Raw genomic sequence first — 12,555 nt, forward strand, 5'->3', positions numbered from 1 at the left:
AGGAAGGAAGGAAGGAAGGAAGGAAGGAAGGAAGGAAGGAAGGAAGGAAGGAAAGAAAGAAAAGAAAGAAAGAAAGAAAGAAAGAAAGAAAGAAAGAAAGAAAGAAAGAAAGAAAGAAAGAAAGAAAGAAAATAAAAGAACCCTCAATGTGACTGTGTCAACTCACCGATAAAAAGACATAGACTGTCAGATTGATCAAAAAATAAAACCCAACAGTACAGTGTATACACGAAACAATTCAACCCCAAAAGTAATTCATAGACTAAAAATTAAAAGATGAAAAACAATGTTTCCTGCAGTGGGAGCCCCCAAACAAGCAGGAGTCACTATCCTATTTTCAGATGAAGTGGATTTCAAGCCCAAACTGATCTGAAGATGCAAAGGTCACTATATATAGATGGAACACAAACTTGTACACTTCACTTCATAAACACTTCTGGACATAAAAGATTAGATAAACATCAACACATCATACTAGAGGCCTTCAATATTTCACAATCACAAAAAGACAAATCAATTGGTCAAAACAAATCAGCAAATAAATATTAGAGGTGGTCCACACATTCAAGCAAATGGACTTAATAGAAAGCTAAGGAGTATTCAATTCAATAACACAGCATACACTCAGCAGCACATAGAGCTTTCTAAAAAATAAACCACATACTAGCCCATAAAGCATGCTGAAATAAAAAATAACCAAAATTATCTCATGCATTTTATCACATCATAGTACAACAAAACTAGAAATCAATGGCAAAAGAAATCATACAAACTATGCAATCACATAGAGATTAAACAATACACTTTTTTTTTTGAGACAGGGTCTCACTACTTAGTTGAGACTGACCTGGAACTCACTATGCAGCCCAGGCTGGTCTCGAACTCACAGCAATCCTCCTGCCTCAGCCTCCTGAGTGCTGGGATTACAGGCATGTGCCACCACACCCGGCCTAAACAATACACTCTTGAATGATCAGTGGGGCACAGAAGAAATCAAAGAGGAAATTAGACAGTTCCTAGAATCAAATGATAATGCTAGTAAACATGACAGAACCTATTGCACAAAATAAAAGCCATCTTAAGAAAAAAAGTTTAATCTGTGAATGCCCACATGAGAAAAACAGTAAGCTCAAATAAATGGAGTGGTTTTTTATTTGTTTGGCTTCTAATTAAAATCTTCAATGATTGCTCTTCAAAACTTCTACCTTTTTACTAAGAATGTGGCTATAATCCAAGGCATTTGATGGGAAATAGTATAAATTCATGTGGTTTTGCCTTTTTTCTGTGCTGGGGCAAGCACTCTACCAATGAGCTATACCAGCAGGCCTGTGGTTTGCTCTTTCCCAGGATAATATCACTTTTTCTATAGACTTTTTGATTTGGCATCTGTGCTGCAACACACATCTTTCATAGGTCTAATGTGCTAGAGAGATAATTCATGTTTTGGTATTCTGTTGTATTGAAATAGTTCATCCTCTTTCCAAAGGACTTACTTATCTTTCAAGAAATGCTTATTTTTCCCAATATAGGTAACTCATATCAGAAGAATAAAAGCCTAAGGCTTTCTAGCTTTATTTTTTCAGCTGGCATCTGTGAACCTTTCCAAACTCGTCCCACAAACCAGTCCCAAAGGCTCCTGAACCACAAAGTCAGGTATAGCCATAGCATCCACCCCACTTCTCTGGTACTAAATTCTGTCTTAATTATATTTCTCATTACTGAAACAAAATACCAACACCTACAAGTTAAGGGAGGAAAGGTTTACTTAGCTCACAATTTATAGAGGTTTCAGTCCATTATCAGCTAGATTCAAGCAAAGTGGCATGGCAAACAGGCATCACAGAGAAATAGTTCATGGTGAGCAGAAAGTAGCAAAACAAGCAAGAGATGACCACAGCTCTTTGTATCCCTTATATTTTATCCAGGCTACTTAGGGTGGGTAGCACTCACATCCTAGCACTGCACTATGAATCAATTACAGCCTCAAACACTACATCCAGCCTCTGAAATAGCCCCATCTATGACTGGATGATGCTTTGGGGGAACATCTAGATATAAGCTATAACACTTTCCATTTCCTGCTGAATCTCCTTGGAAACCTACTAACAAACTCAATTTACCCAAAATTTAGTTCTCTACCTTCCTTTTAAACCACCCTCTCTTGACCCTTTGATTCTGTAGATTATATTATCCTTGAGGGTACTAAACTTCCAAATTATCTCTTACAGTTCCCAATACTTGCCCAATAATATAAATTCCAGACAATAGTTACATCTGGAACACAACTATTCACTCATTCATTTACTGAGCATCTGCTATGTGCTCTGTTCCAGGTTTTAAAGACACAAGTAGCTGTCATAAAGCTCACATTCCAGTTCACAAGAAAAGGAAATAAAAAACACTATAAGCAAATAACAGTAATTTCACAGCAGTAAGTGCTGCGAAGAAAATAGAGTAGACTAGGATAGTGACTAAGGAAAAGATAGTTTTTGTAGCATAGTAAGAAAAGACTTTTCTAACTATAATAGTACACAGGATCCTAATGAGATAATTAATAATGTGAAATAGGAAGTAAAGGGCTAAAGGTGTAGGGAAAGTGGGAAGGGTGGGGGAAAGGTAATAAGGGAGAGGAAAAAATATGAGAAACTGAAAAATGGAAATAAAGTGTTTGTAAATGGGGAGGGGAGGAGGGGGTGAAGGGAGGGCAGGGACAAGGGGAAAAAATGAGAATCAAGACCTATTATGTAAAGAAATCCCAATGATGAATGTAACTGTATTGTATACCTAGATTTTACCAATAAACTCAATAAAAAGAAAAAAAAAGACTTTCCTAACATATGAACTAAGACTTAAAGATAAGAAGACAACTAGGTCAAGAATGTTTCAGGAAGACAGAACAACACCTATGAAATCTCTCAGACCTTTTTGTATTCTGAAAATACCTTCTCACCTCAAAGCACCTGTTTTCCTTTTTCATTCCTTTGCTCTGAAACTCCTACTTGTGCTTAAAAGCTCATCTGAGATTCTAACTTCTCCACAAACCCTTTTAATCTTCCTACTTTTTCTTACTCTCCCCTTTCCATTAATAAAATATGTATTAGCCTTCATTTAGGAATATAATCCACATATCTACCTTTATATTTGAAGCAAATATCTGATTTCATATATCCAAATGCATAGTATCCCTGAAAGAAATCACTTTTCAATCAGTACAGAAATTCAGCAGCTCCTATAAGCAGGTACTATGCCAGACTCCAAGGAAAGAGAAATAAAACTGAGTCATTCACTTTTATGATATTCACAATGCTTCTGAAATTTTTACGGATAGCCAAAAAATTATTTGGAGGTGAATTCAAGTTTTTTAAAAAGATATTGATCAACTGAAAAATTGTTTTTATCGGAAGGAAACTGCTACTTATAGAGAAATGAGACTGGTTATGATCCTCTGCTCACTATCTAGCCCAAAAAAGCAGTATGAAAAAAATTTTTACAGCAACCTCTCTTTACTCCCTATCATCCTGTTTCTAAGACCAACAGTTTTTGTCACTATCTCGTTTCTCACTGTCACGCAACAAATGTGGCTCTACTACTACTTGTCATGCTACCTATCCTAACAGCCTACTACACTAACCTTTCCTCCTATAATCATATCATCAGCATCTCATTCCTCCCACCAGTTCCAAAGAAACAATCTAAGACAAAAATGAGAACATGATACTTCCTTGTTCAAAAACTTTACAGAAATAGCAATCCAACATGACGTTAACTTAACTCAAAGGAGCCTAATATATACCTGTTGATGAATTAATACATATAAAATGGGATAGAGCTATTTCTTTTTCAGTTATTTCACCAGAGACCTTCATGAAAGTAGAAAAAACTTCACAGGCTATGTGGAATTGAGAAGGCTGCCACAATCTCCCCCCACTCCAACTTACCTGGCGCTGTATTTCTTGAGGATGGTGTCTAAAAGGCCCACAAGCTCTTCAGCATTGATGAACTTCTGTGTGCTGAGGGTGTACATCTTCTCATAGAAGTCTGCGATCTCCACCCGAGCCTGAACAAAGAAGCAGAGCTGCTCTGACAGGTGGGAGAGGAGTTCTTCCACATGAGGAGCAGTCCCACCTAGGGCTCCTCGACCTGTCACTACCTTCTTCAGCTCATTATGCAGGGACGTATAGATGGTACGGATGGAATCCTTCCTACTGAAGAAAGACTGACCTCCTGGAAGGAAAATGACATAAGCATACAACAGATAAACAAAAATCTGAAGTACCAAACACCTCTTAGCTGCCAAAAGAAAAGAATGGGAAGTGCGGAACTCACTTGTTTCTAACATTTCTCTGACCCTGACTGGGATTTGAATACTTTATAATTTGTAATTTTACTGAGGAAGGACCTGAGCAAATCCTTGTATAATTGTGTAGGATTGTCTTATTCAGGTTCTAATTCTCCCCCACTTCACTTCAATAAGCATTCAGATTTATTTCAGAGCATAATTAACCTAGAAAGTAATATAAATTTGGATCTAAAAAGCTCTCTTCACATAAATCCATTTAAAACAAAACAAAGTATTCATATCATGAAAACACTGTTATTTCTGGTAAATCAGAATTTTTTGTTTCGGCTTTAGAGTTGCATTTTCCTTTGAAGCTTATCTTTTAGATCATATCAGAAAACAAAATACATACATACATCCACATCCAAACACACACACATACACATACACACACACTCATTATATGCAAGAATATATACTGAGACCTCAGGGGGGAACAAAGTCTTAGCATGCTTCATAAGATTGACACTATAGGTTATAATAAGTACTACCTTCTAAATTATTAAGACCAGGAACCAATTGTAAGTTATGCTTTATAAAAGTTTAAAAGGATCAAATAGCATAGATGTTGTTTATTTCCATATTTATACATGATCGATTATATTTCTAATTAGAGTCAGTTTTGTGGATGTTAAGCAATTTGGCAACTCACCAAACAGTCAGAGAACAAAAAGAAACAACACATGTAAAACAGTTATTTCTAGGAATCTACAAAAATACGAATTTAAATTTTCTGTTAATAAACCTGGAATATATTATGGTTTTATCACTCTTCTAAATATATTAATTGGGGTTGAAATTTATCCAGACATTTAAAATATATTCACTTAATGGAGAAACCATTTGATAATATTGTTTTTAATTTGATGCATGGATTATGTTTCAAGAAATGAATCTTACATCCCTTACTACTAGGATAACCAGCTGTCTCAGTTTACCCAGGACTTTCCAGGCTTTAGCACTGAAAGACTGGCTTCCAGAGTCCAGGGGTTTTGTCTGTTTGTTTTCTGAGATGAGGGTCTCACTACATTGCCCAGGATGTTCTCAAATTCATTGGCTCAAGCCATCTTCCCACTTCTGCTTTCTAAGTAGCTGAATATGCATGGTAGCCTGGTTTAATCCAGGTTTTAAAACATCCTCTGTGGGGTGCACCCCTATAATCTCAGCACTCTGGGAAACTCAGACAGGAGGATCACAAGATCAAGCCCAGCCTGGGCAACTAAGTGGCTTATATAGGTCTTGTCTCAGAAAAACTTAAAGTAAGGTCTGGGGTTAAAGCTGAGCTCAAAAGCCCTAGGTTCAATCCCTAGTGCTACTGCTCTCCATGCAAAAATAAGTCCTGTCAGGAACCTTTGGTCCTGGACAAATCTGAATGGTTAGTCATCCTACTTATTAGTGACTGCTCAAAATACTTATACTTAACTGTTTTCTCCAATACACTATCTAAACTGAATGAGTAGCAAAAGCAAATATCAATCAGTGACATTTACATTTCAGATAGGACTATATCCTGGAGGGTCTGCCTTCTTCCTCTGTCCACATTCAGTCTAGATCTAATTTTATAGAATGATAGGTATAGAATAGGTCTCTGTGCTTATGTCTAAGACAAAATCTCTTAGATTAGGAAAATAGTAAAGTATTATGTAAAAAACTAAAATTGTGACATCTGAAAGATTTGGTTTCAAATATTAGTTCCAAAACTCAGAAGCTGTGTGATGTACAAACTACTTAGCCACTATGAGCTTTAACTATCGTTCTTGTGTCAACATAAAACTAAAACAGAGGACCAGGGATTTAGCTCAGTGGTGCCACTGCCTGCCTCACAAGCGCAAGGAACCGAGTTTGATCCCTGGTACCAAAACCAAAACCAAAACCAAACCCCAAAAACTAGTAGTAGAGCTCTAAATGAAAAATAAATAACATTTACAATATGTCTTGGAAATAAACCACATATTCAATGATGCCAGCCCTACTTCCTTCCACTTATAAATGACACAACAAAACTCCCAATATTTGTTTTGAAAACTTGGGTAAACTGATGTCTTTTGTCACATAGCCAGATGACCTCAACCTTGTACTCACTTCCACTGCTCAACAGGATGGGCCTAGTGAAAATTTCAACTTTGCATTGAAACCATAATACTTACTTTCATCAGACTGCTCTTATTTAGGGAAATGGAACACTATATAAATACAAAGAATACCTTTAAAAGCTTATTAATAAACACCAATGTCCAGTATGTGAAACCATAAAATGAAATCACTATACGGAAGAGAGAGAGCCCACCAATGCATTTCTTTTAGACTGGTCTCTTTTCTCTCAGGAACACACTACCTGTTTACTATTCTGGTTTGGAATAACCAATGCAGTCTAACCTTCCTTCCTGGGAAATAAGGACTCAAAAACATCTGACTTCTTTTCAATATTTTGAACTTATAAAAAATGATTATTTTGAATTATTCCCAGAGGGCTGTAGCTGAGAATACTCATTATTTTTCAAGATTTCAACAGTTCATCTCACATCATGAAATTTCAAATATATTAAAGAAGCATGAAAGACATTGTGGGCCTTTAATTCTACAAATTCTTGCTAATGATAATTTTTTTTTTTTTTTTTTTTTGGGTGCCGGGAATTGAACTTGGGTCCTTGTGGTTGCAAGGCAGGCCACCGAACCGCTGAGCTAAATCCCTGGCCCTTAATGATAATTTTTAAACATCAGTTCTCAAGCCATTTTCTCTAACATCAAATTTTAGCAATCAGTGGTCAAGGGAACTCTAGTAATGAAATTAAAGGGAAAGAAGTATGACCTTCTAAAATCCTCCACAGGCACTGAGTCAGCACATTTTAGTCACTGATCCTTCTCCAAACAGATAGAATTCTTCACTAAATGGAAAGAAAAGGTGCCAAAAATAAGGACACTACTCAAAGTTTTTCAATAACAGAGCCAGGGCAGGAACAGATGGCTCCCGTCAGTTCTGTCTTTTGTCAGGACCACATTTGCATCTACAATCAGGATTCACTACTACAGCCTTAAAAACTAGCAACACGACTGAGATCAAAAAGAATGACTTCACTTGATATTTGTTAAGAAAGATTTAAGTGTTCTTAAAAAAGAAAAATGAAAGATGAAAGACAGACTATTATGAAATGAGTTAGTTTGACTGTGGTGGTCATTTTACAATGTATATATCAAAAACAAAGTTGTACATCTTAAAATGTATATAATTTTTGTTCATTATACCTCAATGACGGGAAAAGACTTTTTCAAAACATATTTTGAATATCTTAAAGTACTTTTGCTTTATAAAGAAAATATAAACCTATTTAACATAAAGTAGTTAGAACATGGGATATTTTATTTTTATCTATTTATTTATTTATTTTTGGTACCAGGGATCAAACTCAGGCCCTTGCACTTGCAAGGCAGGCGGCAGAACTACTGAGCTACATCCCTGGCTGAAATATTTTATATAAGAAAACAAAAATTTTTTGTTTTAATAAAATGGACAATCAACCTAATAATCATGGTATCCTATTATAATCACATTGATATTCCATATGCTCTATTACAAAAAAACAAAAAAATTCAAAGTTAAGAGTTTAATTCTGGAATTTACATTAACTGTACTGGTACTCTGTACATGTAAGTCATGAGGCAAAGTTAGACATGCCATTTCCAAAACACTTACTCAAAAGAGAGATCACTTGGGAGCCTAGCAGTGTCTGGGCCTGCTTCACAGCAGGAACTGAAGTGTAGGGCAATTTCAAGGCATGGCCGTCAGGCTCATCCAAGCCAGCTGGTGTTGAAGCAGAATTCATCACTTTGCCTAATAAGGACCACTTCACAGAACCCAAATAGGAGACAGTGAGGGAATCATGTGCATGTCACTACGTACAGGGCTGCCACCTCGGTTAACATAAAAGCTTGGCTCGAGGGCCAGGTGATTTAGCTCAGTGGTTCCACCACCTGCCTTGCAAGTTCAAGGACCCGAGTTCAATCCCCGGTACCAAAAAAAAAAACAAAAACAAAAACAAAAAAAGCCTGGCTCAAACAACATACTTTAATTGGAGTCAATAAATAGGGTTTTAGGAAATCCAACTGATTCCCCCTTCACAACATATACAAAATGATATGTACACACATTTTCCCCCCCCCGGAAGTAAAAGTACTCAGTTTTCATCAAATTCCTATTGATGAGTCAATAATCATCATCATCAAAGTATTATGGTACTTGGACCAATCACCATTTTTTCTAAGTGGGGGAATATAAAAACAACTAGAAACGCCAGAATACAATCTAACTTCAAATTACAGCTAGAATCCTTGTCCATTTTCATCATCATAATATATATACATATATATATATGTATATATATATATAAAACATATAAATTACATGTACACACTTTTTTTTTTTTTTTGGTACTGGGGATCGAACTTGGGTCCTTGCCCTTGCGAGGCAGACAGCAAAACCACTGAGTCAAATCCCTAGCCCAACATTTTTAACAAATTCCATCAATACACTCAACCCTATATTTAAAGGTAGGTTTCAGTTTTGGGCTCTATCACCTTGTAATGGCATATACAATTTTCTAATTCTTAGAAAGGAGAACTATAACATAGTAACAGCAATTGCACATTTGTAAGAGATTCCAGTGTTAAAAAAAGGGAAACACACACACACACACACACACACACACACACACACACGGAGAAACTGACTAGCTTTTTGCCGATAAATCTACATACTAAACAAGTTATTTGAATAGCTACAGCATAAAGATCTTGAAAGCCCTGTCCCTTTAAAGTATACGATTAGCATATGATCTCTTCAGGAAATGTAAGGGGAAAATCAAAATAAAACGTATACTCAATTTTACATTTTTACTCTTTATATTGTATACAGGTGTCCTTTCTTCATACCAGAATCCTATTCTTTCACATTTAAAGTATGCAAAATAGGCCAAAGCACTAAAACACCCAAAATGCCCTGGGATTATTTGTCATTATCATAAATAATACTTTATAGCTATAGTCCTTGCGCCTACATTACTTCCTTTTTAACCACTTATACCTGCTCATACCAATTGTATCAGTTGCGTTACTACTGAAAGTCGGTTGAATGAGCTCTTATTTTAAGGGACAAGACTTAACACAACGTGCTAAGAATGTCTACCATTTCCCCTTAAGAAGCCTCTTCTAGGATTTGGCACATTTCTTGCCTTTCTTGCCCAGTACTCATTTATTCTTCATTCACTAAATATGAACTGAGGAAATATGAAGAGGGCTAGGACTCCATCTCTAAGATTCAGGAACCTTAATCTGAAGAGGCCAGACAAGTAGTCTACGTTTTGCTTCTCTGACTGCAGTGTCACTAGTTAGAAAGACGAGTTTGGTTAACTTCTCATCTAGGACACCAATCCATGCACGAGGCAAAAGGGTAAACCCCTCGGGTTGGGGGCAGCCCGACAAGAGCTTCCGCCGGATCAGCCAATCTAACTGCGGCGCAGGCAGGTGGGCGGGCTTTGTGGAGCTGAGGAAGAAAGGAACGGTGGGAGGAGACCGAGTTGAGCCTGCCGCTCCGAGTGACACAGAAGGGAAACCTAAGCCACCGCCGCCTATGTAATACACTCCCTTTCTTTCCTCAAGGGGCAGGGGGCGGGGCAGAGGTACCTAGTTTCTGCCCCAGGTAGGTGAGGCTGTGATAGACCTTCTCGGCCGCGGCCAGGTGCGCCAAGGCCGCCAGCAGCGAGAGCCAGCTGGCCCCCGCGCTCTTGTTGGCCTCTCGTTCCTTCTCCACATTGTCCTTGGCCTTGTCGTAGGAGAAGATACCCAGGTGAGAGAAGAACGTCTCCAGCACTGCCTGTTCCACGGGGACCGGGGCGGCAAGTGGGATAGACTCCCCCATGCGAGCTGAGCTCCAGCTCGACCCACGTGGCTCAGCTCTCCCTCGCACTTCCGGGTTCTCTGGCAAAGGGCGTGCGTGCCCGCGTGCGTGCGCGTAACCGCGTCAAAGCAGCGGCCGGTGAGCGCGCCGCCGCCCGGACCCCCGCTAGGCCCCACAGAAGACGCAGGCAGCGCCGGAAGTGGGGAGGCCACCCCTCCTGGGCTTCTTAGGCGCCCGGGCTTCTGCAGTTCTGACTGTCAGACCTTCAGGGTAAAATGGGAGACGGCCAATTCGTAGCTCCGTAGAGCCGGCTGCGTTCGGAGGTGAGCTGTGAGGCCCCTCCCTGTGAGCTTGCGTCAGTGTCGTTGACGTCACGTTTCCGTGACGTCAGGTCTGGCCTTCACTTATGCCCGGGTCAGGGTTTAGGCCCTGGGAGTGCTGGCCAGAAGACGAGAATAGTGCCTGGTGTTGTGCTTACCTGTTCTCACAAGAGCCTCAGGCAGTGTGTATTGCCTATAAACCAACTCAAGTAAGTGGCTTATAGATGGGAAACCTGACAGGCAAAGGTTTGTATCTTGTCTTCATCTTTAGATTTTCTTCACATATGTTTCATTGGTTAACATTCCACTCAACCATTCTGGTCGTGTCGCTGTTTTGTTACCAGCTTCCGTGCAGAGCCCTGAATGCATTGCTTCAGTTTGCCCATCCTACTAAAACTACGGTGAAAAGTTCTCAGACTGAAGGATAAACTAACGTAAACTGGTGCGTTTTTATCAAATTACTTACAAGTTCCTTTGACATTTGAAGAAACACCATTAACCCACCTCATATGTGTGTCTGCTACTTTGCAACACTCTAGTATTCACTGAATTTCTCCTTCCTCGTACATGCTTATTTTGTTAGTCACACTGTATTCAATCACATATATTTACAAGTCTTTTTCCCCTAACTGGTGAACTGCTTCGGGCAGAGACTAGGATTCACTTACCCCTTGACACAAGTTGACACTGGACTATAAAAGTTTCATAATGGACAACACATGAGTAAGAGAATTGCCTGTTTTCATTTTTTTCTTACTCAAAAGCTGTTATGCCATCACTACCTTTTAATGCAAATCCCATTAATCTAATTTTAATGATTGTATGTTGTGCACTTGTTCCTGGCCCTCAAGATTGTAATTGGATAAGCTTTGTCCTGTTAATTGCGTTTATAAGATAGAGTATTATATGTAATAAAGATGAAAGAGCTGGGGATTTAGCTCAGTGGTTCTGCTGCCTGCCTGGCAAGCACAAGGACCCAAGTTCAATCCCTGGTACCAAAAAAAAGAAAAAGATGAAAGAAAGAGCAAGCATATATTTTTGGAGGAAATAAGGAAGCTTCCTGAAGGAGACTGTAATGGTTCTTGATGAGTGAATAGAAGTTAGTAATCAAACAGTGTAGAATTAGCCCCCAAACCAACAGAGATTTCAAAGCTCATTAAATATTCCCACATGACATTGTATAAGAATTCCTGAGAAGTGGGGTATGGAAGCGCACACCAGTAAATTCAGCACTCAGATTGAGGCAGGGGAATCACAAGTTGAAGCCTACTTAGTGACTTAGTGAGATCCTGTTTCAAAATAAAAAGTCTTTTAAAAGGCTAGAGATGTAGCTCAGTCCAAAGGCTCTGGGTTCAATCCCTAGTACTAGAAGAAAAAATTTTCTTAAAAGAGTTGAGAGAACTTTACAAAAGAACAGGTTAACTTGACTATATAAAATTTTTCATTTTTCACATGTCAAGAAAACAAGGCCAATCTGGGAAAAAAATATTAGTAATATGTGTCAGAAATTTAATGTTTCAAGTTTTAATATGGCAAGATCACTTTCAGACCAGTAAAAATAAAAGGGCATGAATATACAAGTTCAAAAAGATACATAAAGGCCAGGGATTTAGCTCAGTGGTTCTGCCTCTTGCTCGGAAGTGCAAGGACCCAAGTTCCACCCCTGGTTCCAAAAAAAAAAACAAAAAACAAATAAAACCCCAATACATAAAACACTAGTCATTCCTTTTTTAAAAGCTCAAACTTAATGGCAATCAAATATATGCAGATAAAATTACTATACTCTTTTTCATCTCAAAACAAAGTACTGAATCTGTTCTCACTGTACACTGCTGACATGAATATAACTTGGTATGAACTTTCTGGAGAACATTTGGCAGTGTATATCAATAAATGAGGATACATGTAATTATCTAAAACAATAAGACAAAGAAGATGCCTAACAAATATTAGTAATACCTATCATATTATTGTTATTGTTAACATTATACCTTTCTCAACAGAAT

The 12,555-nt window shown here is 38.2% G+C and overlaps 1 protein-coding gene across 1 annotated transcript in view; it reads right to left on the reverse strand.

Moving 5' to 3' along the window:
* Nucleotides 1–10,440, reverse strand: part of CUNH12orf66 (chromosome unknown C12orf66 homolog) — a 21,311-nt gene extending 10,871 nt beyond the window's left edge. The window contains exons 1-2 of the mRNA XM_010644529.2: nt 10,016–10,440; nt 3,939–4,224 (exon numbers count right to left, since the gene is read on the reverse strand). Of these exons, the coding sequence (XP_010642831.1) occupies nt 3,939–4,224; nt 10,016–10,250 (521 nt within the window). The 5' untranslated portion in view covers nt 10,251–10,440. The remainder of the gene's footprint in view (nt 1–3,938; nt 4,225–10,015) is intronic.
* Between the last annotated feature and the right edge of the window lie 2,115 nt (nt 10,441–12,555).

This window comes from Fukomys damarensis, unplaced genomic scaffold (genome assembly GCF_012274545.1).
Source record: "Fukomys damarensis isolate Sample0158 unplaced genomic scaffold, DMR_v1.0_HiC HiC_scaffold_15, whole genome shotgun sequence".
Lineage (NCBI taxonomy): Eukaryota > Metazoa > Chordata > Mammalia > Rodentia > Bathyergidae > Fukomys > Fukomys damarensis.